Below are 27,098 nucleotides of genomic sequence, written 5' to 3'. Positions count from 1 at the left end.
AGAGAGAGGGCAGGGGGGGCCTTTCCCGGCAAGGCCCATCTGCTGGGCTGTGGGCAGCAGGCCCTGTGGGGGGAGCGCTGCCGTCCTGGTCTCACCGCTCCCCGCCTGACGGCCCTGCCCCTCTGTCGAGGGGGGTGAGCGACCCCCTCCCACAGGACTGTCCTGCAGTGACCTCACAGGGACTTCCTCCAAGCCACCTCCTGCGGCCTGCAAAGAGCCACCGTGTGGGTGGAGGGGCAAGGCGCAGGCTAGGGGACACGGCAGGGAGGGAGGGCGGGATCTGGGCTGTGCAATGTGTGACCCTAAAGCCGTGTCTGCCTGAGCCCCACAGGGCCTGCAGTGACCCCTGGCAGTGCACCGCCCAGCTATGACCCCCAGCGGAGACCCCCGGTGGTGACCCCTAGTGGCTCCTGGCAGGGAGTACGGCCTGCCCTAGCACCTGTCGGTCATAATAAAGGCTGGTGCCCAGTGCTGCCAGGGCCAGGCCCGGGAGGGGCCCGTGCGAAGCCCCCACTTTCCAGCCTGGGCAGGGAGCGGCCACGTCCTACAAAGGCTCGGGGTGGGCGGCTGGGAGGCAAGCCTGGTGGGGAGACCCTGGGCCTGCGGCCTGGGCACCCACTGCCTGTCTTGGAGCCTTGACTTGCCGTCTGTAAAATGGGAAAATAACAGCTCAGGACTGGGCGGGGGTCAGCAGGGGGCTGCACAGACAGTGCCAGTCCAGGGCCGGGAACCACGTTGGTGCTCAGTAAATGGTATCGACCACTTGGGGTGTGCTGCACGTGCCGAGCCTATAGAGGCGACCCCTTCAAGGCTCTGGTTTCAGAGGAATCGCTGCGCTCCAGAGAGGGCCAGTGAGCGGCTCAGGGCGTCCGGCCAGCGGGCAGGCTGAGCTTCAAGCCCCGTGCTGCCCAGAGCGGCTGGGCCAGGGCGGCCTGTGGGACTCGGTCCCTGTGGGTCAAGATATGCCCGTGGCCAGCGGCCCTCTGGCCTGGCAGCAGCCGTTGGGGGATTGCAAAACCCTCCTCCCTCTCCCTTCGATAAAGGGCACCCATTGCAAAACTTGGCAGAGAAGTTATTAAGTGTTGTGTCATCCTGTGGCCAGGCCCCGGTGCCCCCTTCCTGCCTGAGGCCGGGCGAGGCCGACTCCTCGGTCCCCTCCTGGCCCCGAGCCCAGAGAGGCTGGGGTGGAGATCAGGGGGCCGTGGGGAGTGGGCCCAGGAGACCCCCACCCCCGCCCTCAGCTCTCCACCCCTGGGACGTGGCAGCTCCATGTGCCTGGCTGCCTAGGCCCCGGCCTTCGTTCCTCCCCCACCTGACATGTCACCTCCTCATCCAGGAACTGGTCAGGAGATCCTGTCACGCCACCCTCCAACACACCCGGGGGCCAGCTGCGTCCCTTGCTCCACGCTCACCTCTGGATACAGAGGTGCCACGGCTCCGGCTATTGAGGGGGCTGCCCTCGTCTCCCTGCCCACACCTTCACCCGCAGCCAGAGGATCCCATGACAGCCCGGTCAGGGCCTGTCCCTCTGCCCAGAACCCTCCGTGGGTCCCACTTCAGACGAAAAGCCAAAGTCCTTGTGGGACCTCACGGCCTGGCCCCATTGCTTTCCAGTCACTGCCTCGACCTCAGCCCCTCTCCCTTGCTCTGCTCCAGCCACACTAGCCTGCTTGCTGTCCCTCCAACACACCAGCAGAGGCCTACCCCTGGGCCTTTGCGCTTGCTATTCCCGCTGCTGCCATGCTCTTCCCCTAGCTCTTTCACCTGGCTGGACCCCTCACTTACTTCAGTCAGAGCTCATCTCAATGTCACCTCCTCAGGGAAGTCTTCCCTGACTACTCGGCAAAAGTTTCACTTCCAGCATCACCCTCATCCCTTTACTCTTTCTTCCCTACCTGCCGTTATGTACACATGTCTGTCTGTACAGCCCCAGACAGGGGCTGGGACTGCTGTCTGTTTTGGCCTGATGCCCCTCTGACACTCAGCACGGGCCTGGGATGCAGTAGCTACAAAGACCTATTGAAAGAAAGAATAGCTGGGCACTGTGTCCTGGCAAACCTCAGCAGTGCCCCTTTGTCCTGCGGCTGCAGGAGTGACCCCTGCCCCCCACCCTCTCTGCACACCTCTGCACATTTCCCTCTGAGTGCTCACCCTCTGTCTGCTTGTTCTCTTTGTTTCCATATTTATTAGCAACCTCCCTGCCCCAGATGGCGAACTCACCGAGGACAGGCCTGGCCATCCTGGCCCCACCGCTCTCCCTGCAGCGCCCAGCATGGGGCCTGGCACCCAGGGAGGTGTGGCCAGTGTCCAGGTGGGCAGGGGAAAGTTAAGAGGAGCTGCTGCACCTGGACCCCGGCCCGCCCACCCCGCGTTGAGGGGAGAAGGTGCCCTGCTGTGCCTTGGGGAGCCAATGGAGTGAACTCATTCCCCACCTGTCGCTACTCTGCCCAGGTGTTCCTCAGCCTCCCTAATGAAGCGGAGGGCAATGCCACGCCCGGCCCCTTCCCCCGCGGGGCGAGCCCCCGGGCGCCTGGCACCCCGCGCCCATTTGCCATTTCCGAGATGGGGCACAGGGCCCAGAGCAGGCGGGTGGCCACTGGTGCAAGCTGGAGCACAGGCCACCACCGTCGGTGGGTCTTTATTGAGCACCACTGTATGCTGAGCAGCGGCTCCCTAGGGAGGGCAGGGCGAGCAGGGGCCCATGGGTGCCAGCCTCGTGCCCCACCGTGCTGTGGTGCCCCTGATCCCCGGGGAACGGCCTCTGAGCCCTTCTAGACAGCAGGAAGCAGGTTAGGTTTCCCGCAGCCACTGGGCCCCATCCCGGGGCAGGGCAGGTGCCGAGGCCCAGGGGACGGGAAGCAGCAGCTCGGAGGATGGTGCTGGCCAGGCACCCTGTGGGGCTGCCGGCTCCCCAGCCTGGTGCCAGAGAGCAGGGTCTCAGCGGGGCTGCCCGGTCCTTGTGAGCACACACGTGTGCATGCGTGGTGTATGTGTGGTGTGTACCTGCATGCGTGTGCATGTGTGCATGAGGGGAGGGCCCACGCTGGGCGAGTGAGGCCGGGCGAGGCCAGGCAGCCCCAACGAGCCAGAGCCGGTGGCACTCTCCCACCTGGGCTGATGCAGAGGTGACTCCACGCAGCCTGCAAAGGGGAGGGGAGTGGGGGACACCCAGACCCTCAGGCTTTTTTTTTGCCCCCCACGGGAAGGGACATTTGTGCAGCAGCCTTGGCCGGGCTCCTGCTTTCGCCGCCCTGTCCACAGGCCACCTCTGGTGCCAGGGATAAAGGGCAGCCCTCAGCCTCAGCCGTCCCCCCCACACAGCGGATCCGCCAGGGCTCACTGGCTGCCAAGCCCCTGGGCCCGGCCTTCTGAGGCCCACCTGGGGCTGCCCATGCTCCTGCGTGGGTGGGGTAGACAACAGTCCCGGTGTCATGTGCATTTGCTAAAAATAAACTTGACATACTTTTGTATTGGGAAACAATGTGGCTTCCAAAGATTCTCAAAGGGCAGAGAGGGGAAAGAAGGCAGAATGGAAATCAAGTTTTCGAGCTTAGTAATTAATTAGCGCCTGTAAACAAATGACTCATGCTCCTTCCTGGCTATTTTTCTTTCCATTCTGCGTGGCTTTTCGCAGGGACCTGGGGAAGATGCCAAGTGAGCGAAGGCCATAGGCGAGATGAGGCCCAGATGGGCCTGGGGTGGGGGGTGGTGAGTGCTGAGGAGCTGGCCAGTCCGAGAGTGAAGGGAAGAGTTCCAGATGGAGGGAACAGCATGCGCGGCGGCCCTGAGAGCTGAAAGTTCTTGGCATCTTGAGGCCCAGCAAGAAAGGCAGTGTGGCTAGAGGGGAGCGGGCGAGGGGGCAGCCGGGGAGGTCAGCAGGTGGGCTGCGCGGTGGTGTTGGGACGTGCCCTGAAGGGGGTGGGGGCCAGGGAAGGGGTATGGGCTGGGGAGCATCCGATGACTGCAGTGGCGTCCCTTAAAAAATGATCAGAAAAAAATTCTAGATGTTTTCTGCTGCTTGGATGCATCTGGAATTTAAGTTTCCTGAGGAGATGCTACTCCAGTGGCTCTGTTTCTCAGGGTCCTGCATGGTCTTGCCTGTCTCTGTCCCAGCCCAGCCCTCTGGTCCCAGGACCTGTGTCCGTGCCCTCAGGTGCCCCAGCTCTCAGTGCTGCTGAGCATGGAGGGGTGCTCGGTAAGGGAGCACTGAGAACCAAACCCTCTCCTTGCGGTCGGCGGCCTCATCCCATTTTGGAGAGAAGAAAATGGAGGCTCAGGTCTCCCACGTTCAGCCTGGGGGGTCCCTGGGAGAGGCAGGTTGTCTTTCGTTCAAAAAAGTTTCACGGCTGGAAGGATCAGGAAGAGACTGAGTGCACTGGGAACGGGGGGCCTTCCCTCCCAGCAGCATGACACCCCTCTCTGATTTGGCTCCTCAGTTCCTCCCAATGACCTACGATGTTGAAGTCTCGCTATGTCCATTGTGAAGATGGAGAAACTGAGGCCCAGAGAGGCGCTGTGACATGTGCAGGGCCATGTGGTGACAAGTGGGTGGCTGGGACTATTGCCCAGGTCTGCCTACAATGCCTGGGCTCTCAAACCCTTCCCTGAGCCATGACACAGGTTCAAATCCCAGCTCTGGCTCTGGGGTGCTGTGTGACCTGTGGTAAGTCACTTTACTTCTCTGAGCCTACTTTCTTACGCCATTAGATGGGGTGTGGAGGTCTGCTGTGCAGGGCAGCAGCCCAGAGACGCTCAGAGAATGTGTCCTATTCCCTCTCACCCCTGCCGGGTGGCCCTGCTACTGACCCTCCAGGCGGATGACCCCTCCACCCCTTGTCTCGCTGCGGTCCAGCCGCCCCTCCCACTGGTGTTGAGTCAGCCGTGCCATGAGCCGCTTGCCCTCTGCCTGAGTTTTTCCTCCCTTTCTTGGTAAACCCACTGCCTTCCCTGATTGCCAAAGCTCTCCCCAGCGACGGCAGACGGGGGGCACCCGCCACCCCCCAGAAGCGTCTCCACTGCTTCCCCAGCCCTCCCACCCTTGCCATGCAGGGCGGAGGTCCCTGGCGCGAGGCCTGGACCGGGGATGCAGGTCTCGGGGTGGTGGTGGCGGTGGAGGTGGGGTGGGGGGTTTCGTGACGTCATAGTGCTCAGCAGGTCCCCTCGGGGGCAGGGCTGGGGGGCCACAGGTAGGTTCGGGTGCTCCCGGCCCCTGGCACACAAGTGTGCGATAAAGCCCAAATATGTGCAAGGAGACTTGTGCGTGGGGGTGGCAGAGGCGCGTGCGCGCGCGTGTGTGTGTGTGTGTGTGTGTGTGTGTGAGGAGTTGCGACTCGAGCCGGGTGCGCAGACAGAGCAGTGGGGGGAGGGCTTCTGGCAGTCTCATCCACGGGGTCCCGCCGCGGGAGCACGCACTAACTTCCTTCCCTGCGCCTCAGTTTCTTCTTTGGAGCGCGGAGACGGTGGCAGCAGCACTGCTCGGCCGCTGTGGTGCAGCCCGAGTGAGATGTGCAGGGAAAGGGTCTAGAGCAGGGCTGGGCGTTCAGGTGGTTCTCAACACCCGCGAGCGTCACCTTTATTCTTCCTATCAGCGTGGTAGGGAGGACCAGGGTTTTGACTTCCAGTAGACTCGGGGCGAATCTGGGTTTCCTAAACCTCGTGTAGGGAGCAGGGCCCTGCCTCTCAGCCTGGTCTCACCTGGAGCTGCAGGTGGGTTACTCCAGGCCTCGTTGTGGGGTGAAGCCTGAGCACCTGCCCGGAGGCACAGGCCAGGGCGCAGCACCCAGCGGCGCTCAGCAAGGGCTGTCGGCCTGGCTGCATGCCCGAGTGGGGGAGGGCGAGGGTCTGCGTGTCGGGGAGGCGTGCAGCTGGCCCTGGGCCTGGCGTTTGCCTCCTGGGGTCTGCGGGCTGGGGAGGGGGCTGGTGCGCAGACGGGCTGCCCCCCTGGGCCGCTGGGTGGTGAAGGGCTTGGTGCACGCAGCGGGCGCTTGCAGGATTCCGCTGGGGCCACGGGGAGCAGGTGGCTTAGGGGGAGCTGGGCCCAGAGGAAATGGGGGAGGGGGAGGCATGGGGATGGGTCATAGGCACCCCGGCTTCCAGAAGGGGCCTGCTCCAGGCCACGGGACCAGCCTGTGGGTCCCCGTCACAGGGTGGACGCAGGAGGGCCCCCTACATTTCTGCCAGCGCCTCCTGGGAGCGTCTCCACCGTTGCGAGGAACTGACTTGGGATGGGGGGTCGGATGGGGGCAGCCAGGGCGGCCTGGGCTGGCTGCAGGGGCTCGCTAGCTTCGCACCATCTCTTCTGTTTGTTCTCTGAGAAGAGGGCCCTGGGAGGCCCGAGCAGCACAAGCTTAATCAGGGTTCCTGACTGCGTGATTCAATCAGTCATAAATGAGCCTGGGCCCGAGCGAAGGAGGGTCTGGGGGCTGAAGCAGGACGAGGTGGTGTGGCAGGGTCCCGACTGGGTCACCCCATGAGTAGTGGGCTGGGGTGTACCGCAGCTGTGCCACACCTTCCACACCCACCCTGAGCGCGGGAGCCACGGCCGCGTGCCTGTCTGCAGGCACGCTTGTGTGAAGGTCCGAGTGAACCCGTGTGAACACCCATGTAATTGCCCATGGGCACGCACGTGTGAGTGCTTGTGTGAACGCCTGTGTGAGCACCCGTGTGAATGCCTGAGTGAACACCCATGCGAACACCCATGTAAATGCCCATGGGCACGCCTGTGTGAATGCCTGTGTGAGCACCCGTGTGAGCACCTGTGTGATTGCCCATGTGAGTGCCCGTGTGAGTCCCCGTGAACACACCGGCGCATGCCCCCCATCAGGCCCACTGACTGAGCAGCCAGAGCTCGGGCTTTCTGGCTCCCTCCTTGGAGAGGAAGAAGCGGAAGCGTGGCTTGCCTGTCTTGCTGGCTGCAGGGCTGCGGGATGGACTGGGCAGGGCAAGGGTGGGAGCCGGCTGAGCAGGCTCAGATGAGGCCCACTGTGAGCCTCTGTTTCCTCCTCGGCAAAACCTGCCCCTGGGAGGTAAGTGCTGAGTGTGTGTGGCCAGTGAGAGTAAAATTGGGCGCTGTGTCTTCCTGAGCCCTGGTCAGGAGGGCGAGCGCCTCCTGTTGTGGGGGGGGTCTCCCCCTCCCCTGAGAAGGCGGGGCTTTCTGTAGGGGGCTCTGCACGCGTGTGTTGGGTGGGGCCCCTTGGGAGACCCTGTGCTGATGGAAAACCTTTCAGCAATAAGGAAGCCAGGCTGTGCATCAACTGCAAGCATCGGCCACCCTCGGCCCAAGAGGCTGGGACCGGCAGAGCCGTGCCCTTTGCCCTGATGAGCTGCCCCCTCGCCGGCCACCCCCACCCCAGGCCCAGAACTGGGGAAGGCCTTGGCATGTGGGGGCTGCCCTGAGGTCTTGGAACGGGGGCCAGCCCCCATCCCCAGCCTCCAGCTCCCCCCCGGTTCCCCCCAGCTCCTGTGGTCTGGACCCTTCTCCCCAGCTCCATCATGCCCTGTCTGTTTTACTTTTATCTTTTATTCCTGGTCACTGATGGGCACTTTGGGCCATATTCTCACCTGCCCAGCGTCTGAGCCTCCTCCCTGCTCTTGGCGGCAGCTTCTGCCTCCTGCAGGGGTGCAGAGATCAGAGCCCCCCAGGCAGCGAGGCACAGCCTGGCCCTGCTCGCCAGTCAGATGCACGACCCGGCCTGGGCAGTGGTGTCTCCCGCAGGTGGCACCGTGCGTGGGGGGTGGGGGTGCCTGGGGGCTTGGCAGGAGACTTCGGCCTGGCCTGGTCACCGAGGGGCCTCCCGCCCTTGCTCCCCGCCAGCGCCCCGACATCTCCAAGGACCCCTGTGCTCCCTCGAGGACGGCAGGGCTTGCGTGGGCTTGGGGCACGGCGGTTTTCCAGCGTCACGCGTGCACCTCCACGGCCCAGGCTGGGTGTCAGCCTGTTGGCTTGTGCAGTCAGCGCTTCTCAGTGTGTCGCCCACGTGGCCCCCACGTGGCCCCGCACCCTCCCTCCAGCTCCCTCGGCTGCACTCCCCCTGGGTCCTGCCTGCATGGCGGCCTGCGCGTCTGTCGTTCCTGCTGTTATTACAGCCCCAGGCTGGGCAGGTGGATGGCCGCAGGTCGTGGCCCCCAGGGGACGTGGTGGCGAGACCAGAACCTGGGCCCACGTCCCCCCGCGAGCTGACGACCCTACGCGGAGCCCTTCCGAGGGGACAGCAGCGCTCAGCAGGCCTCGCAGGCTGGCGCGTGGGTCCCAGCAGCCAGTGGGGCGGAGAGCAGTGATGGGGGCGGGTTTGAGAAGCCCTGCGTCCTTGGTGCTGAGGCTGCACCCACAGAGCAGGGGCAGCCGCGCAGCCGGTGGGAGCCTGGGCGTCCTTGGGGGCAGCCAGGGCAGAGCGTGAGCACACGCTCCGGAGGGAGCACGGTCAGGAAGAGCGAAGCTGAGAAACTGGTCTAACCCAACTCCACTCCTCAGCTCCAAATCCGCAGGACTCAGCTTCCTTAAACTCCGTTTAACTCCTTCAGTTTGAGCCGTCTCAACCCAGCTCACCTCAGCTCACTTTACCTCAGCTCCCTGTGTCACCTCGCCTCCGCTCAGCTCGTACCGCCCCCCTGCGCCCAGCCCCCAGCCCCCAGCGAGCAGCCAGCCCGCTCCTCGTCTATACTCAGCTCACCGCCAGCCCCACGTGGCCCCCCACGGCCCCCCAGCCCCGGAGGAAAGTGTCTCGATTCTCCCCCCACCCCTAGGAGTTCCTGGTCAGAGGGATGCAGCCCCTTAACAGGGGCCGGAGGGGGGCCAGGGCGTGGCACAGCAGCACCCCCAGCGAGGTCCTCCAGGAGGAAGGCATGGCCTGGGAGCACAGTGGGGAGAGGGGAGGATAAGCCCTGGGAGCACGGTCGGGGGGAGAGGAGGACTTAGCCCAGGAGCACAGTGGGGGAGGGGAGGACCTAGCCCAGGAGCACAGTGGGGGAGGGGAGGACCTAGCCCAGGAGCACAGTGGGGGAGGGGAGGACCTAGCCCAGGAGCACAGTGGGGGAGGGGCGGGCTTAGCCCAGGAGCACGGTGGTGGGAGGGGAAGCCTTAGCCCTGGGAGACAGTGGGGGAGGGGAGGACTCAGCCCAGGAGCACAGTGTGGGGAGGGGAGGACTTCTCCCTAGGAGCACTGTCAGGGGAGGGGAGGACCTAGCTCCGGGAGTGGGCCAAGAGCTTCAGGTGAAAGTAGCAGTGTGTGCAAAGGGGCAGAGGTGGGGTGGACGGAGCACTGGGGGAAACATGGGGTTGCCCAGGCTGGCTGGGGCAGAGAGGGGGACTGAGGCCCCTGTGCAGACCTGAGGAGAGAGTCCAGGAAGTTAATGACGAAATGACCAGGTGCTGAGAGCTGACCCAGGCTCAGGCCTTGCTTTCTCGTCGTCCACGTGGCAAGGGTCCCCACGTGTAAGATGCTGCATGGCATATGGGCGTGTGGGCCTCACCACAGTGCAGGAGGCAGAGGCTGCTGTTACCCTACTCAACAGATGAAGAGGTAGAGGCCCAGAGAGGGCAAGACGCTTTTGCCCAAAGCACACAGCATCTAGGTGGTGGAACTGAGGCTCGGATGCTCTGAGGGTCTCGGGGGAGTCAGCAGGCACCTCACAATCCATAGCAGGTGTCTCCTGAGGGCCCCCATGCCCCACGCTGGGAATTCCTGCTCTGTGGGTTGACACGAATGAAAGTCTTCCTTGCACTGCAGTTGGGAGCGTCTGCCCCCTTGTAGAGGAAGGACCCGTTATTCCTAATTTGTGGGAGAGGAAACTGAGGCCCAAAATCACACAGCCAGGAAGTGGTGGGGCTGGGATTTGACCCTCAAGTGGGAAAGTGTGTGCCGCGGGCAATAGTCCATCTTTTGACTCTCAGTGCGGCCTGGGTGTGTGCTGAGCCCTGCCTGCTGCCCAGGAGAGGACCCTGCCCTCAGCCGGCCTTTGTACCCCTGCTCCATGCTGCACCCTGCAGGCCCTGCCTGGTCCCCCCAACGGAGCCTTTTTGACCTCATCTCCTATAAGTCTCCCTTGGCGCCCTCTGCTTCTGCCTCCTCCAAAACACCCAATTTCCACCTCAGGGCTATTCCCACTGCTTGGAACATCCTACCACGGCTCTACCCCATCCTTCCGTTCTCAGCTCCAGGTTTGCCTCCTCCTGGAAGCCCTCCCAGAACACCTGAGCCCAGTTATTCCCCAGCACATCTCCCGTTTAACTTGTTTTTGTAGGCAGCTCCCTGGCTGAAGTTTCCTTGCTTGTTTATTACCCACCTCCTCCAGTGGACCGAGCCCCTGTGGGAGGGACCATGTCTGACTTACTCCCAGCTGTATACCCATGCCTGGCACACAGTAGGTGCTCAATGAATGTTTATGGAATGAATGGATGAGTGAGAGGGTGAATGGTTCAGTTTAAGAATCGGCTGGGAGGCCCAGGCCACGCTGGGGCCCAAGGCCTTGTCGCTGGGCTTGCCCAGAGAGGGGCGGGAGGCGGGCGTGGGGGCAGCGGCAGGGCTGGGTGAGGCCGCCCTTCTCCTCACTGTTTTCATCCGCTGGGTAATTACGGGCTCAGACACTCCTCGATGCTTCCCAGAATAATAGCTGGGTCTGTTATCAGTGCCATCTCTGGGACCTTCTCACAAACAGCCATTCATCAGGTCCGGCCGCCACCCTGTCCTCCCTGGGGGTGGAAACTGAGGCACAGAGAGGTGCGGCCACTTTCCCAGCACCACACAGCCAATGCCAGGAGGATGGGCCAACTGGGGGGTGTGGGTTGGGTAGGGGCTTCTCCCCCTTCCACCTGGGGGGCCTCTGAGCCTGCGGGGGCTGGGGCCCTGCTCCCAGTTCCTGGCCACGCAGCCCTCCCCGGAGCCCCAGGGGCCTTCCAAGGTGGCCTCTTAATCACTGCCGGATAATTATGGCTCTCAAACAGCTCCGCGGGGCCCGTGCGGCCGGCCCAGGGGGGCTGCCGGCCCCCACCCGGGCTCTCGGGTGGACCCAGTTCCCCGCCGGGCGTCCCGGGTCTCCGGGCAGGCGAGGGGCGTCGGACCCGGTCCCCGGGCCCCGTGTGGGGCGTCCCCGCCCCGGGCCGTGTGTGGGCGGTGCTGGCATCACCTAATGAGGCACCCGCCACTGCCAAGGAGAGCTGGAGGAGTTGAAACAGGTTCTGGGTGAGGTGAGTTTCGTGGGCTGGGCAGGATCTGTCGCTCCTTGCCATGTGGGTGCTGCCCGGGGCAGAGGGGGCGGTGCATGGGACCCCTGCCCCCCTGGACCCGGCCCTTCCCCGACAGGGTGGGAGCAGAGGCAGCTTGGCCTGGGGCAGCAGGGTTGGCAGAGACGGCGGTCAGGAGAGGAGGCTCCCTGCGGGCACCCACCGCAAGCCCGGGGAGCCCCACGAGTGCCGCCGGGGGCAGGTGCCCTCTGCTGTGGGCTGGAGAAATGGGGGGGCTGGGAGTGCAGAGGCTACCACGACCCTTGAGTGAGGGGAGCCCTGCCCTGGACACGCTGCCCCCCGCTTGCTGTGCAGCCTTGGCCCAGTTGCTTCTCCCGTCTGGGCCTCAGTGGCAACACGTGACCCGGCGATGTGGGGGCAGGTCCTGTTGAATCATCGCTCCGTGTCTGCTGAGGGAGCCTGGGCCTGCTCGCTGCGGGACGTGACAAGGAAACCATTCAGGCCTCTGTTGGGGAGGCTGCAGGCCGGCTGCGGCCAGGGGCCTCAGAGTGGGGGCCAGTCCTCTGCCTGCTGAGCCCCTGGGGCTCCCTGTGGATGTGGGGATCCTCTGTGTCACCTGGGGGCCCTCTGGCGTTGTCTCCCTTTTCTCTTTTTTTTTTTCTAAAGTCTGTTTTATGGGAATGTAATTTACAGAGAGTAATTCACCCTTTTTTGGGGTACAGTTCTATGAACTTGACACGTTGATGCAATTGCATAACCTCCACTGTGATAAGAGCTGGAACGCGTTTATCACTGCCGAAGGTTCCCTGGTGCCCCTCTGTGGTCAGTCGCCACGTGCCATCCTGACAACCAAGCTTAGAAAGGAGCAAACCCCGTGTCAGGATGCCCACGGACACCCCACAGACGCCCTGACCGACCGCCTGGGCTCTGCAGCGTCCGCGCTGGACCGGCCCCTCGCCCCTGCCTGGGTTGCTGAGCCCCCCTCAAGGACAGGTTCCCCCCCACCCCAGCACCACGGTGCCGTGCTCACACCAGAGAGGATCCGGCTGATGTGCAAATCGCCAGGACTACACCCTGGAGCTGGGATTGTTTTTCCAGTTTGGACTCCAGGCAAAAGTCAGGCCCCCATTTGGCCCCACATTGGAGTCTCTGTGGCGTCCCCTGTCCTGGAGCATTTCCCGCCCTCGTTCGACTGCCTGGCACCGTGACCCACCTGCCCTCGAGTTTCTCCAGCCCAGGAACTGGGGTGCGAGTGCCGGGGGAGGGGCTGCTGGCTGTGGGGGGCAGGGCTGCCCTTAAAGCTCTGATATTTAAAAGCAGAGACAGACTTGGATTCATTTCAAGAATGCTCAACAATTCAAGGAAAAAAGTAAAAATCACTCACCTTGCTGTGCAAGCCTGGGCTCTGCAGCCCCGTGACTGGAATTTGCACCCCAGTGCTGCCCCTGGGTTTAAGACCTTGGGCAAGTGACCTCCCTGCCCTGGACCTCAGTTTCCCCTTGTGACGATAACTAGATGCATTATCACATACAGCAAATCAATAGTGGCAACCCAATTTCTGGGCTTTGGTGACAGTCCTTCCAGATATTTCTCTCTGCACTTATGCACGTGGATACCCAAGAATATTAAATTATACAAACTGGGTCACCCCTTTTCTCTCAATAATTTTTCAGAAGGCATTTCCCTACATCCATAAATGTAGCGCTCGTCCATTATTTTAAGTATTTTTAAATGTTATTGATTTCTGCCAATAGAGAATACATTTTCCATGGTGGCAAACATCAAAAGGTGCAGCCAGCGCACAATACGGGGCTGGACCTGCCTGCCCCCCCCAACTCCCGCCGGCCCCCCCCCCCCCCCCCCAGCCCTCAACCAGAGGCAGCCTCCGTCCTCAGTCTCCGGTGCTGCGTGCACGCGAGCCCATCGTGTGTTGGGAGACCTGCACCCTGTTCCTGCGTCTTGCTCCTTTTGCTCAGTGGAAGACTTGGAGTGTCCCCCCTGGGGCCTGGGGAGCTGTGGCCGGGAGCAGAGGGACAGTGATTTCGTGAACCTGCCCCGGCCGGAGGGACACTTAGCAACTCGCAGGCTTTCACCATGCGCGCCCCACGGGTGGGACTGTGCGAAAATCCCCGTGGCGGCAGGCGAGCGTCCCCGCAGGGTGCATCCCTGGCAGAGGAGTCGCTGGGTTTGAAGTTTGCTTCGGCACATCACGGTGAATGAGCGCGCGCTCCCAGCCGTATTTAGCAGTCTTCTATTGGTGGATTTAGGCAGGCTCTCATTTTCTTTTCCTGTAAACAATGCCACAATGAACATCTTTGTGTGCGGAGCAGTCAGCTTCCGGGGAATTCCCAGGAATCGGATGACAGGTCAACAGGAAGTGCTGAGCAGGGAAAACTGAACCAGTGGGGGAGAGAGGGGCACGGTGGGGATGTGGCCCCAGGGCCTCTGGATTTGGAGGGGGTGGGGGGAACGGCTGCTGTCTTCAGGGCCTCCTGCCTCTTGCCTGGCCACTGGGCCCTAAGGGTGACCGGCTTCCCTGACCCTCCCTGCCACCTGGGCCTCCGGAGTCTCTTAGAAATGCAGAGTCTCAGGCTCAAGCCCCCAGATCTGCTGAATCCCGATGCACTTTCACAGGTCCCAGGGGATTTGCAGGCGCAGCTAGATTTGCAAACAGCTTCCTAAAAACACCTGAGAGACCCCCAGACCTGTTGCTGGAGGTGAAGGTTCAGCCTGAGGTCAAACCTGGCTTCCCCATGTCCATGCCTCAGTTTCCTCATCTGAAAAATAAGGGTGCCAGCACCCACCTCGTAGGGTGGAAGTGAGACTCCAGACTCCACATGATCATTTGCACGAACATGTTTGGCAGAGCGCTTGCTCTTCGTAAGTGTTCAAATAAATGTTGTCGAGGCGTGTAGTGTGGAAGAAGAGGCAATTTTCTCTTTCTCACTCTGTCATCGCGCCCTCGGTCACTCTGTCCCCACCCGTCTCTGCCTGTGTTTCCCTCTGTCTGTCTGCGTCCCTCCTTCTGTCTTCGTATTTTCCTCCCTGTCTCATTTCTGCCTATGAGGCCACATGAGCGTCGCAGACACCTTGAAAATGCTGAAAAACCAGAAAGGTAGGCTAGACGACAAAGAAGACCCTGCAAACTAAAAATTAATTTTAATGTAAAGCTAAAATCGTACCATTTTACAAAACTTAAGGTATCATTAGCAAAAAGTTTATGTTCTCAGTGGACCACGGGACCTTCTCCTTTGTTTCCTCGGGCTCGGGGGAGCGGAGGACTCAGGAGGGGGCAGCGTCCGCCAGCCACTGACCCTCGCCTGCCTCCCGACCTTACTGTCCCTCTGGGACTCATCCTGTGTCCCTCCGGTTCATTCGCCGAGAACCTCTGAGGCCAGGTGTGCCCAGCGCTGGGTGAGCAGTGACCAAAAGGCAAAGCCCCTGCCGCGTGGCGTGCGGGTTCCGGGGCAGACGGGACACGGAGGCGGATGGATGAGTAAGGACAGTGTCGTTGGGGGTGGGCGGCGAGGGCTGCCCTGCCCTGACCTGAATTCAGAGACCGAACGACGGGAGGGAGCCAGGGTGAAGTCTGGGGAAGAGCCTTCCAGGGTGAGGAACGGCAAGTGCAGAGACCCCGAGGCGGGAACCAGCGTGGAATGTCCAGGCACAGGATGCGGGGTCGACTGGGGCAGAGTGAACTGCACGGCGGGAGGTGGTGGAGGAGGCTGGGAGGAGGCTGGGTCACCCAGGGCAGCCCCTGGAGCTGGTCAAGCTGGGACCAGTCATCCTTGGTAACTTCCCGAGGAGGATGAGACTCCCGAATCAGGACAGGTCTTGCTGAGTGCCTTGAGCAATTCTCTTGCCCTCTCTGAGCCTGTTTCCCACAGGTAGGATGAGTGAAGCAGGCCCAGTCCCCAGGGCTCTGTGAAGGCCAAATCTTGTGGCGGGGCCGGACTTCTGGGTGGAGGGGGCAGCAGCTGGTGACTGTGGCATGTGTGTCCCGGAGCTGGGGGTGCTGCTGTCTGTCCTCGGGTGGGGCGGCCTTGGTGGGGGGGATGACGGTGGAGGTTTTCTGGGACCGAAAGCAGTGGCTGCGTCTGCCGCGCTCAGCCCTGCTCCCGGGAGAGCCTGGCGTGGAGCAGGTGGGCAGGACGGGGAGGCCTTCCAGCTGGGAGGGAAGGGCGTGGAGACGGGGACGTTCAAGGTGTGGTGGCTCAGAGGGAGGAGAGAGCCTGGCCGGCGGGCAGCCTGGAAAGACGGGTTGGGGCCCGGGACAAGGCCTCGAGTGGCACGCGAAGGATGGGCCTGCGCTTGGAGGGGGGGGACGGTGTGCCCTGCAGCAGGGGAGGGGGTGGAGGTGAGTTTTGCTTTTGGTTTGGTTTTCATTTTTCAATAAACCATTGCAGACATTCAAAAAGTTTAAAGCATAATAATGTCCTTGCAGCGTCAATTGGCATGAAAATAATCCCCGCCACGGTGGGGGAACCCCCCGTCTGCCTCTCCCCACCCTCACCCCCGGGTTTCCTGCAGTGGATCTATGTGGATTTGGCACCCACCTGTCCCCACACACCTCCATCCTGCTGCTGTTGGGATTGAGGCATGAATCACGCACAGTGCCGCGTGGTGGGCTCAGCGCAGGTCAAATGGAACGTTCCCACCCCCCACCGCCAGCTTGCCCTCCCCTCTCAGCCTCCACCTTCCCATTCCCCGAAGGTAGCCACTGTCCTGGTTTCTGTCACCCTGGACTGGCTGGGCCTGTTTTTGAACTTCAGGCAAATGGACCATCCAGTGTCTGGCTCTTCTTGTCACATTATGTCTGTCTTGTGCATCCATGGTTTGTGTTGGTGGGTCGTTCCCTTTCACAGCTGCGTAGTATTCCACTGCATAGATTGACCACTCTGCTGCTGGTGGACGCGTAGATTATTTCCTGGTTTTGGCTATTTCGAGGAGTGTGTCTCTGTGTCTTCTGGTGCCATGAGGATGTGTCTCCCTTAGGTACACACCCAGGAGGGGAGTTGCTGGCCGATGGGCTGTGAGTGGGTTTCATTTAGTAGCCATGCCCAGTTAGCCAGAGCGCTGTACCCGTCCTTGTATTTTCCATCCGCATGTGTGTCCCTGGACAGCTAGGGGTTTTGGTGGTGGCACGACCTTGCAGGTGCTGCCATCTGCTCGTGTGCCTCTGCGGCGTCCCGTCCCGGGTCCACCCTGCATGTAGCAGCCCCTTGCAGGATCCACCAGGGAGGTCACAGTGCCCTCCCGATGCTCCTACCGAACCTGCTTTAGTTTATTCCCAACCGGGATTTCCTTTCTGGCTTTGCACGTGTGACTGCTACGTCCTGGGTGAGGCCAGGGGGGCCCAAGGCAGCTGTCCAGGCGGGAGACGAGGATGTGGGCAGGCGGTGTGGACAGATCAGAGGGCCCTATGGGAACTTGGCTAGGGTGGGAGAGGAGAGGCATGGGGGAGGGGGCAGGTGCATCCCCCTGAGCTGGGGCCCTGGGGGCCCGAAGCTGCTCTCCCAGCCCTGGCCCATTCCCAGCCCTGGGACCCTGCTGCTTGGGCCTCGGTTATCTGGTCTGTAATTTGGGGCCGTTATCCCTTCCCAGCGCGGCAGCTGTGAGGGTCATGTGAGCGCAGGTGTGCAGTGGGCCGGCTGGCTCTCCTCCACCTCTTAGCTGGTTGACCTTGGTTAAGTTGTGTCCTTTGAGACTCAGTTTCCTCATCTGTAAGATGGAGAGAATCATAGTACCTGCCTCCCAGTAATTTTTTTGACAATGAAATGAGATTACATACATAAAGCACTTATTAAATGCTCAATAACTGGTGTCTCCTTGTCACCCTCAGTCTTGTTGGGTTCTCTGCCTTTCCACGGGGATGGGGGAGGTGGCAGGGGGTGGCCTTTAGCCCCCTTTTCCTCCCGGGCCACCCACACAGCCTGGGGTGAGGGGTCATTGTGAGCCTTTGGACCTGACCAGGCCTCTTTGTTTCTCCACTTCCTGGTGGGTGATTGCGCCCTCTTGGAGCCTCCATTTTCTCCTGTAAAGTAGGGCCACTGGCAGGACCTACCTGGACAGGTGTTTCCTGCCAGCCTGTGACCTGACTTGGGGGCGAACTCTGGGCCAGTCTAACCCTGGGGCGGGGGCGGGGTGAGGCTGTCTTAGTATTGCTATGGTTGATGCAATCAGGGGTGCCCAGAGATTGGGGTGGCCCCAGACTGAGGTCCTGCAGGAGGGGACCGAGGGTGAGAACGGGGGCATACTGGCTCTGCAGACTTCCTGGGGGCAGGTTGCAGACTTTGGGAAACCAAGCCCCTCACCTTGGGACACTGAGCCCCTTACCCAGGGACACTGAGCCCCTCACTCAGGGGGTCCCCCTAGGTCACAGCCATAAGGAGCTGGCACCAAGGCCCAGACCTGTCTAAGGCACCATGTGCTGTGTGGCCCTGGGTGCCTGCATACCCTCTCTGTGCCTCGGTTTTCTTTATGCAGGAGTCGCAGGGAGGCCTTGCTGGGCTGTGTGTTGGGGCTCCCGGCCCCCTGCCTGCTGTGGAGGCCGAGGCAGGGCCTGGGGCCAGGGCTGGCACCTCGACACCACGCCCACGCCAGGCACAAAGGCCCATTGTTTGTGCCCACGTTGGCAGGGAAGCGGTGGGGGCACCGCCTTCACCCAGCCTGCTTGCGGTCGATGGGGACTGAGCAGCGATTCACAGAGCCCCCGCCCCTGCTGGGCCCTGAGCCAGGCCACCTCCCAGGTGGCACCTCCCAGGAGAGCGGCCTCAGTTTCCTGGGCTGGGGACAAGGGGGCAGAGCTGGGGACCTGACCGCCCTGGACACCCAAAGCCACGGCTCCCGGGTCGGGGTGCGGGGCCTGGGCACAAGTCCCTGCTGGGGAGTCTGGGGAGGGCCCACGTATCTCCACGAGCCTCAGTTTCCCCATCTGTGAAAAGGAACTCCTGGGGTAAAATGAGAGAAAGGACGCCACAGGCGGCATTCATTCATTCAATCATTTCTTCATCTGAAATAATACTGGTGTCTGCTCTATGCAGGGCCAGCTTTGGAGTTTTCAGGACCCAGTGCCAAAGGAAAATGCAGCCCTTGTTAAAAAATAACCCACCACTTCCCGATGGCGACAGGGGCATGAACTGCGCGCAGGCCGACCCACTGTGGGGCGACAGTCCAAGCTCTGGGGGAACCACTGTGCTCGCAGAGCTCATGCCCTGGCAGGGGACCCTCGGAGCTGCCCAGTGGCCCTAGGCCCGGAGGCCCCCTTGGTCTGCTGACCAGACCCCCAGGCCCAAGGCTGGTGCCCCCTGGAGACACGGCCAACACCGATGGAGCGTGGACTCGGTGCTGGTGCCGGTCCAGGCACTGCCTGGAGACTGGCTCAGACCTTCTCCCTAAGAGCCTACGGGGAAGGCAGCCGGTGCTACCTTCTCCCTTGAACAGAGGGGAAACTGAGGCCCAGACTCAGAATGGTGAATGGCAGAGGCAGCATTTGAACCCAGCCTGTTGGGTGCTAGAGAAACACCCCCGCCCCACCCTCTGCTGGGAGTGTGGCCATTGGCAAGAGCACAGGGGCATGTGTCCACGGCAGGGGGAGGCGTGTGTCCATGGTGGGGTGGGGGAGGCATGTGTCCACAGTGGAGGCCCCACCAGGCTGCAGGCTGGGAAGGGCACTGGCCTGTTGGTGGCCGGCCAGCTGCCACCAGAGCTGGCCCTGCTGCGTGGGTCCTGAGTCACTGCAGAGCATGTTCTGCCACCCTGCCCGCCTACCACCAGGGCCTGGGGACAGAAAGGGCCCTGAATGCGTCCCCAGACAGGACGTACATCTCCTCCTGCTGCTGAGGCCAAGGGGGGAGGCCCAGGCGTGCAGCCCAAAGGCCAAGGCCTGCTCCTCTCCTGGGCCCAAACTCACTGTTCTGAGCTACCCGGGATGGATTAGCTGGCTGGTTAGAAAGTGAGCTCCCCGTCACTGGGTGCATCCAAGGGATGCTGAGGAGGGTTCCTGTGTCAGGTGGGGCCAGGTGCTGGAGGAGGCCCTCATCTTTATTCACGTGTTTATTTTTAATTAGCTATTGGGAGCAAGTGGTAGGAAATCCAGAAAGTATAAAAAGGTATGGAGTGTAAAGCAGGTCTCCTCCTGCCCCGTTCCCCAGCCTCCTCCGCGGCCCCTCCCTGGAGGCAACCATTGGGAACAGACTTTTTCCAGAGCTATTTTATGTACATACAAACAAATACAAATAATGTCCTCCCCCGCCCCTCCTCTCCTGCCTCCCATGCCCTCTTCTGACCCTCACTTTTTTTAATCTGACGCCTTCTCTAGGATGCTGTGACAGTTAGCATATACACAGCTGCCCCGTTTTTCCCACTTTGCCGCATGATAGTCTTTCCTTTTTGCTAATCTATAACATTTAAAGGACTTTTCAATTCTGAATTCTGTGAGGCTTATAGTTTTGGGATGTGCAATGTCCTTTGCTCTGGCAAATGCAGGATGAACAATTTTTCAGAGGTTGGCTGGAAACTGTAAGCCAACCTCTGTCTGCAGGTTTTTGTTTTCTCAGTTTAGGGTTGAAATTATAGAAGAAAGGGAAAGGAAGAGAGAAAGCCTTCCACCGACATCCCCCATACCAGACACTGGGATCCAAGGAGGCACCCCCCCAGCACATGCACTGTCCAGCTGTCTTCCCAGCTCATCTACCTGTGCTGCGGCCAGGCCGTGGGACATGTGCAGGCTGGGAGTCTGGAGGGAGAACTTGATTTTGCAGGATGTGTGTATGTGTGTGTGTGTGTGTGTGTAAGGGGTGGCAGATGGCTCCGCAGAGGAAGGGTTATTTGGGAGGAGTCTTAAGGGATGCATAGGAGTTCAAATGAGAAGCACAGAGATGGGCCTGCTAAGAAGAGGAAACGGCATGAACAGTGAATCTACCTGTTGGTTGCAGAAACGGCCACCCGCTTTTTCCACTTACCCACCCTGTATGAGGCACTGTGTTAAGTGCTTTGCAAGACATTGTTGCATTTAAAGTCCCAGCCAGGCAATTATCATCGCCATTTTACGGTAGGGTAAACTGAGGTTCAGAAAGTCCTGCTAACTTTCTCATGGCCCCGAGACCGCGGTATTGGGGTCTGGGGATTTGAACCCAGCAGCTTGAGCTCCTGGTCGTTCTGATGTTTCACTACGGTGAGGGGTGGGGGGACTGCGGAGGGCCTCAAGGTGAACTTTGGCCTTTGACCCCTCAGCTCAGGGGCCTTCGAAGTTCCCCACAACTGAGGACCCACTGACCCCTATTCCTCCGGCCAGGATGGGCCCCTTGGCCAGCCCCTGCAGGAGCTCCCCGGCTGTTGGGAAGGGGCCGGGTGTGGGAATTTCAGCGCCTGGAGGTAAATGGGGCACAGACCATGTCCCGTCCCCAGCGGCAGGTGTTGTGTGTGGCTGGAGATGGGACTGGCCTCCAGCTCGTGGTCCCTTGAGGCCTCAGGGCTGTCCTTGGCTCTTCTGCAGCCCCTCTGGGGGTCTGGGCAGACCCCAGTCCTGGAGAACGGTCATGGTGGGCGCTGGGCTGGGGTGCCTGATTCCACGGAGCCCTCGGGGTGGGGGTTCCTGGACCCCGTGAACACGCAAGAGCAGCAGGGACCGGGCAGCGCCATGCGGTGAGCGGAGGGCAGAGCTGGGACCGACCCGGCCTCCTGCGACCGCCCCTCGCTCCTGCCCCCTTCCAGGAGGCTTTTCCAGCCCAGGCCCCCTGGGGGGCGGCGGGACCCCCGCTGCCTGTCTTCTTCAGGAGAGGGGCAGTGAGCCCACCACCCCGGGGAACTCTGTGCTGCCCCCGGGACGGGGGTGGAGGGGCTACAGGCGGCCTGGCTTCCTGCACCTAGCACTGAGGCGCAGGCCCCACGCCCCTCCCTGCTCCTACCCAAGGGAGAGGGAATAATAGTTGTTCAGATGTCAGCCTGCTCTGTGCCCCTGGGGAGACTGGTTCAGCAGGTCTGGGGGAGGGACGAGGGAGGAAATTATTATTAATTGCAGGGCAACCAACCCTGCTGCCAGTCTTGAGATGTGCCTGTGTGTGTCTGCGGAAGTGTGGGGTTGGGGTGCAAATCCTTGGGACCCCACTTGGGGGAGAGGGGGCATCCCAAAGACCCACTGCTGCTTTCCAGGTGCCTGAGAAAGGAGGTGGTGAGGGGTGCAGACTCAGGCTCCCCAAGCTAAGAGTTGCCCGGGCCTTTGCTCTCCTACAATCCCAGGAAACGGGGGGGTCCCTCAACACTGAGAGAAGGAAGGAAAGCACCTACTATGTGCCTTCAGGATGCATCTCACTACACGCCAGATTTAATCCTCATAACATCTGAGTGAGATTGGCGTTGTCATTATCTCCAGTTGACAGTTGGGGAAACTGAGGCATGCGGAATTTATGCCCAGGAGGTCTGGGTACAGCTTGGCTGCCCTTGACCACCAGCACGACCAGTACTCGTGGGCACCAGTGCTGCTGGGGGTGGCAGGAGCCTCCGTTCCCCAGACAGCACCCCATTCCCCCCAACATCGGCACAATGCCAGCAGCCGCGTGTCCAAATGGGAGTTGCTCTGAATCTTCTCTGAGCCTCAGTTTCCTCATCTGTAGAATGGGAGCCAGAGACAGCTGAGAAGGGGAAGAAGTGGGGAGCAGGAGGGTAGGCCAGCCCCTGCCCACCTCTCGTCCGGCCCGGAGACAGCCTGGGGACGGGCCCTCTCCCTCCGCTTCCCTCCGGCACCCAGGCGGCCTTGGTCTTTGCTGACCCTCTTAGGTGCTGACCCTCTTGGGTGCTGGCTCCCTGGCTGAGCTTTGGAAACTTTACTCTGAAGCGCCTTTGGGATGAGCAGCTTCCGCTTTCACAGGAGGACGGCGTGAAGGGTGGACGCGGGGCGGGGCAGTGCGGATGGGCGGAGCTCTGGGGCCTGAAGCCAGGCTCGGGGCTCGGGCAGAGGTGCGCCCAAGTCACGCGGCACCCAGGCCCAGGGCTGGCTGCGCCTGTGGGGTACCCTGGGGCCCCTGCCTGGCTGCCCGAAGGGCTGCTGAGACCTCGGAGGAGGTGCTGGCCCGAATTACAGGCCGGGGCGTATTTACAGGCCGCTAGGCCAGAGCCTGAAGGTGGCCCTGGACCCCTTGGTTCCCAGAGGGTGCCGTGCCTGCACCCTCTGTTCCTTCCTTCCCTGGGTGGGGTTGGGAGAAATGCACAGACTCCGGGCTCTGGGGCTGCCGGGTGGATGGGGGAAACTGAGTCCAGGCTGAGTCAGGCCTGGGACAGCGGGCTGCGGTATCATCCGGGAATCACCCTGTCGCACACACGGGCAAAGACGCGAGTGGAGTCCACACGTGTGTGCACACTATTTGTGTGCCCAGTGCTGGGAGTAGCTGCTTGTGTGTGTGCCCGGGTGTGCTCCTGGACCACGCGCATTTGCACAAATGAGTGCCCTTCTGGCTCAGCTGCCTCCTGCCACTGTCAGCCTGGCCGGGTTCTGGATCCGCTCTCAGCCCCAGGGTCCGCATCTGAGAAATGGGGATGTGGAGCAAGTCCCGGTGGGCCTGGCCGGCTGCTCAGCTCCCTGGACCCTCCCCTGTGGGGTCCTGCTCGGTGGGGCTGAGGAGGGGCCTTTGGCACCCTGGGCTCCCCCAGGCCTGTGTCACCCACCACTTTTTGCTCCCTGGGCTGGTCCCTGGCCCTGGCTGTGTGCTTCTATAGCAGCTTCCACCCTGCCTTGGGGACTGCACTGGCCTGGGGCAGGGGGTGCTGGTCTGCCTTGGACAAGGGGTGCACGTGTGTGCATGCACACGTGTGTGAGCTCTCCTGGGGTACTCAGTGAGGGACGGAGTCGAACCCCGGGGTCCCCTGCTAGGCTCAGGGCCACCTCTGGCCAAGGCCAGAGGTCTTGGCCGTCTCGTCCGCCGAGTAGGGACCATGAAGCCCCCTGCTCCAGGGAAGATGCAACCAGCACGGTGGTGGGCATACAGTAGGTGCTCAATAACTGCTGGTTGTTCCAGCTGCAGACCAGGACTGCTGCTGAGGATTTCTGGCTCTAGTTTCATTCATTGGTTCACCCAGTATATGTCGTGACTTTCCTATGTGCCAGCCTGTGGGCTGAGTGTCAGGATGACAACGCACCAACTCCTAGCCTCTGCGGGAGAAAACGAGAGTCAACGAGCGAACAAGTAAGCACGCAGCATGGCTTCCGACTGTGGTGCAGGCAGAGTTGGAAACACAACGGGTAACGCGGGGCTCCTTGGAGGTGGGTGGCCGGGGAGGGCACCCATGACCTCCGAGGGGTCCCAGGGACAGGCTGGTGGCCCCTGGGGCTGGAGTGGCTGAGGGAGGGGTGGGGGAGGGTCCTGCAGGCCTGGGGGGCCGGGCCAGGGGTGTGAATTCTGTTCCAAGGCTATAAAGAAGAGCAGTGGCAGGAGCGACGGCAACACACGAAGTGCAAACTCACCATGACTCATTTCCAGCCCCAGACGCAGGCACTTGGGGTTTGGCACCTTCACGAGAAGCACCTGCGCGCGTTCCCGGATTCTTTCCCGGGTAGAGAAGGGTGAAGGTGCCGGGGGCTGACGGCCGTGGCCACGCTGGCAGCTCACACGGGGGGAGGTTTGGGTGGGGAGGGGGTAGACATCACCAGCTTGATTTCAACAGGCCAGTGTCACCCGGGGAAGGCTTGGGACAGCAGCTGGCCGCACCCCCTGACTCAGAGGAGGAACCTGAGGTCCAGACGATGGGAAGTGAGGGACCCAGGTGACGCCGTGAGTCAGAGGCAGATGCGAGACTTGAACTCAGACCCCGTGGCCCAGCCCAGACTTTCTGAGAAATGGGTGTCTTTCCCTGCGCTTCCTCTTTCCCCTCTTCCCAGACAGTGTCAGCTGCCTCGGGGCAGGACGGAGAGCTGGGGTGGGGTCTGGAAGTTTGGGGTCCCCCCTCAATGTACATGGTCTCTCCACAGTGGCGCTTCTGATACTGGGCCCCAGACGAGACTTGGGGTGGGAGTACTGGCGAGCCGATCCCTCGAGCCCTGCTCAGACCTGGCCTGGCAGCAGGGATACCTCTAAGGCTCACAGAATTGCGGGCAAAAAGAGGAGGCAAGAAAGAAATTGAAGACAGATTTAGTGATGACTCTTTAGGGTATAACCACACAGTTTCAGTTGCTAGATGTCGAGGTAAACAGTAGGCGTCTACTGTGTGAACTTGTCAACCAACTACTGCAGTGTCTGGAAAAAGGATCCTTCGGCCCAGGATGGAAGTGCCCCCTGGAAGGGCTCACAAAGGTCCATTTCCTGAGCAACCTAGAGAAGCCGACGCGACGAGCAGGACCCCGCAGCAGGGACTCACGGCCGTGGCAGGCAGAGCAAAGGAAGCAGTGCTGACGAAGACGCATCAGCCGGGTCCAAAGAGCCGCGCTGTGAAACAGAGACCGTGGGCAAAAGCCTAGTCAAACAAGAGTCCACCTTTGAAAAATAGACTTTCTTTAGAACAGTTCTAGATTTACAGAAAAATTGGGAAGGTAGTAGAGAATTCCATACAGCACAGCCCAGGGTCCCCTATCACTAACGTCTTGCATTCACGTGGAGCGTTTGCTGCAGTTACTGCTCTGCTACTGGTACCCTGTTAGCTGAAGCCCATAGTGGATTCCGATTCCCTATAGCATCTAGCGGCCACGCCCCTGGGGGCAGCTCCCGGCTGCGACAGTTTCTCAGATGTTCCTTGCATGTGGTGGCCTTGCAGCTGTGACAGTTTCTCAGATGTTCCTTGCATGTGGTGGCCTTGCAGCTGCGAGGCCGTGCAAGTGTCTGGTAGGACGTGCTTCTCTTGGGACTTGTCCTGTGTTTCCTTCATGGTTGGACAAGAGTTAGGGTGCGGGGGATCGAGTCCCGTCCTCATTGCACCCTAGAGGCGCAGGTCCCCTCCGTGCCGGCCACGTGGGCACCTTGCCCTGGCTGGGCAGTGCCTTTCGGGGTCTCCACGGCAGGTTACCCCCACCGCTTCCACTCTGAGCCTTTGGAAGGAAGCCACAGCGCACGCCCAGGGGCTCGGAGCAGCCCATCCCTCCTTCAGCTACAGCATTTATGTAAATTACATGCAGGGGAAATTTGTCTCTTCTCCCCATTTACTAATGTATCCAATTACCTTTTATATCAGGATGAATTAATGGATATCGATTATATACTTTGGGTTTATAATCTGATGCCAAGTTGTGATTTTTAATTTTGCTGTTCTAGTATCAGCCTTGGGAGCAGTGCGGATTGGCTCCTGTGTTTCTTTGCATAGCCCCGTGAGTGTGGATTTTATTTATATATTTTCTGGCCCCTCCTCACTTCCAGGTGCCTCTTGTATGTTTTCTGCCCAGCCCTGAATCAGCCGTTTCTCCTGAGGACGATGATGTGAGACACCAAATTTGGACTCTGGGTGTGCTTGTCGTCACTGGGGTGTCCTTGCCTTCTCGGCCAGCTCAGCTGCACGTGGCTGTCTGTCCGCTACAGCTTGTGGACACACCTCTGTCGATGGTTTATATGTAACCATTTGTATCTACCATCAGCCAAGCCTGAGTCCTTATGGATTTCTCTGGAAGCCACTGTGTTTTGTAACGTGATTTGAATAGTGTGTTACTAACCTGGTAACCGTAACGAGAGCTTCCATTTCTTGGCTGTTTATTCTGTGCTGAGTGTTTTCTAAGTGCTGCTATGCATTGTCTCCTCCAAGCTGCAGACAACCCTGGCGGCCGCTGTGCCGTCCACCCCATTTCCCAGGGGAGGAAACGGAAAGCACAGAAATGTTGAGCATCTCGTCCAAAGCCTCCCAGCCAGAGGGGAAGTGTGATTTGAACTGAGGTTCTATCAGGCCAGACATTAAAACACACCTACATTTTGCATTAAATAGAATTCATATACAACTAAAAATAAAAAGCTGTGTTGCTATTGGCCTGTTGAGGTAGCATTCTAGTTCAAGGGCATTTAACTCAGACGTTGTGATTTCCTCTGATACCAGTATGCTTGTTCTTTGAATCTCAAGCATTTTCTGCTAATGGCCAGTGGAGCACCCAGTTGAGGAACAGCCCACTGGTCCCCCTGGCCCCTCAGGCCTCCCTGCTGCCAGCCTGGGGGAGAAATTTGCAGAGACAGAAGTTCCTCGGGGAAAGATATCCCAGCAGCTCAGACTCCGGAAGCCCACGGGGATGGAGAGGAGGCCGGGCGGAAGGAGGGGAGGGCCACGGTCCTCTGACCCTGGGGCTCCTGGCGCGAACCTGACCTGACCGGCTCGGCCTCTCTGGCCAGGGAGTCTTGGAGGTGGTCTGCCCTGACTCCCAGCGTGTCCTACCTCTCAGGAGAGGCCCCTACCTCTCAGGCTGGCCGGCCCCCCAGGCTCCAGGCACCCCTGCAGGCAGCCCCTCTCTGCTCACCCCTCTCTCAGGGATGTCCTGGCTCCCCTGAAGTCAGGTGCTTCCTACTTTCCAACCGGCCACCAGCGGCAAGGAGCAGGAGAGCTCATGAACACCTTTGGACACCCAGCTTCTCCTCCTTCCTGGGCCCATATTCCCGCCTGAAGGCCCAGCCTGTGTGTGGCACACAGTAGGTGCTCAGCCAGCAGACTGGGTGCTCTCAGCGGGGAGCACTGGCTTGGGAGTCAGAGCGGCCTTGTTTTCACGCTGGTGCTGCCCCTTCCTGGCCATGGGAACTGGGGAAAAAGCTCCTCCTTACTGAGTTCCCGTTTCCTCACCTGGAAAATGGGATAAAGATAAAAATACCTCGTGGGATTGTGGTGCACCTAGGGAATTCTGGAAAAGAGGTATTTTCTTTCTCAGTGACCCCCTCCTTTTTCATCTTTGCTTTGGTGCCTCTCATTCCCTAATGACCCTGTCCTCGCTGTGTCTGTCCATTTGTCCGTGCACCCATCTGTTCATTCCACA

The 27,098-nt window shown here is 60.8% G+C and overlaps 1 protein-coding gene across 2 annotated transcripts; it reads left to right on the top strand.

Moving 5' to 3' along the window:
- Positions 1–11,152: 11,152 nt before the first annotated feature.
- On the top strand, positions 11,153–26,212 carry LOC143683145 (uncharacterized). Of its 2 annotated transcripts, XM_077159383.1 has the most exons (5): positions 11,153–11,182; positions 23,280–23,414; positions 23,582–23,725; positions 23,837–23,935; positions 24,141–25,493. In XM_077159383.1, exons 2-5 carry the CDS (start codon positions 23,372–23,374, stop codon positions 24,290–24,292), a joined length of 438 nt encoding a protein of 145 aa, XP_077015498.1. In that variant the 5' UTR covers positions 11,153–11,182; positions 23,280–23,371; the 3' UTR covers positions 24,293–25,493. The 2 variants fall into 2 exon arrangements, 1 of the variants encoding a protein (XP_077015498.1); XR_013175413.1 differs by lacking the exons at positions 23,582–23,725; positions 23,837–23,935; positions 24,141–25,493 and adding an exon at positions 25,516–26,212.
- The last annotated feature ends 886 nt before the right edge of the window (positions 26,213–27,098 follow it).

Source organism: Tamandua tetradactyla, chromosome 1, assembly GCF_023851605.1.
Source record: "Tamandua tetradactyla isolate mTamTet1 chromosome 1, mTamTet1.pri, whole genome shotgun sequence".
Taxonomy (NCBI): Eukaryota; Metazoa; Chordata; class Mammalia; order Pilosa; family Myrmecophagidae; genus Tamandua; species Tamandua tetradactyla.
The sequence above is the reverse complement of the archived record's forward strand: the minus strand, read 5'-3'. Positions and strand labels throughout refer to the sequence as shown.

What these genes read in the sequence shown, in the direction of transcription:
- LOC143683145 (XM_077159383.1), top strand. Translation starts at nt 23,372, where the DNA reads ATGGCTTCCGACTGTGGTGCAGGCAGAGTTGGAAACACAACGG. An exon ending in GTTCCCGGATTCTTTCCCGG is followed by an intron (nt 23,726 to 23,836) that starts GTAGAGAAGGGT and finishes TGATTTCAACAG; the next exon opens with GCCAGTGTCACCCGGGGAAG. An exon ending in ATGGGAAGTGAGGGACCCAG is followed by an intron (nt 23,936 to 24,140) that starts GTGACGCCGTGA and finishes GTCTCTCCACAG; the next exon opens with TGGCGCTTCTGATACTGGGC.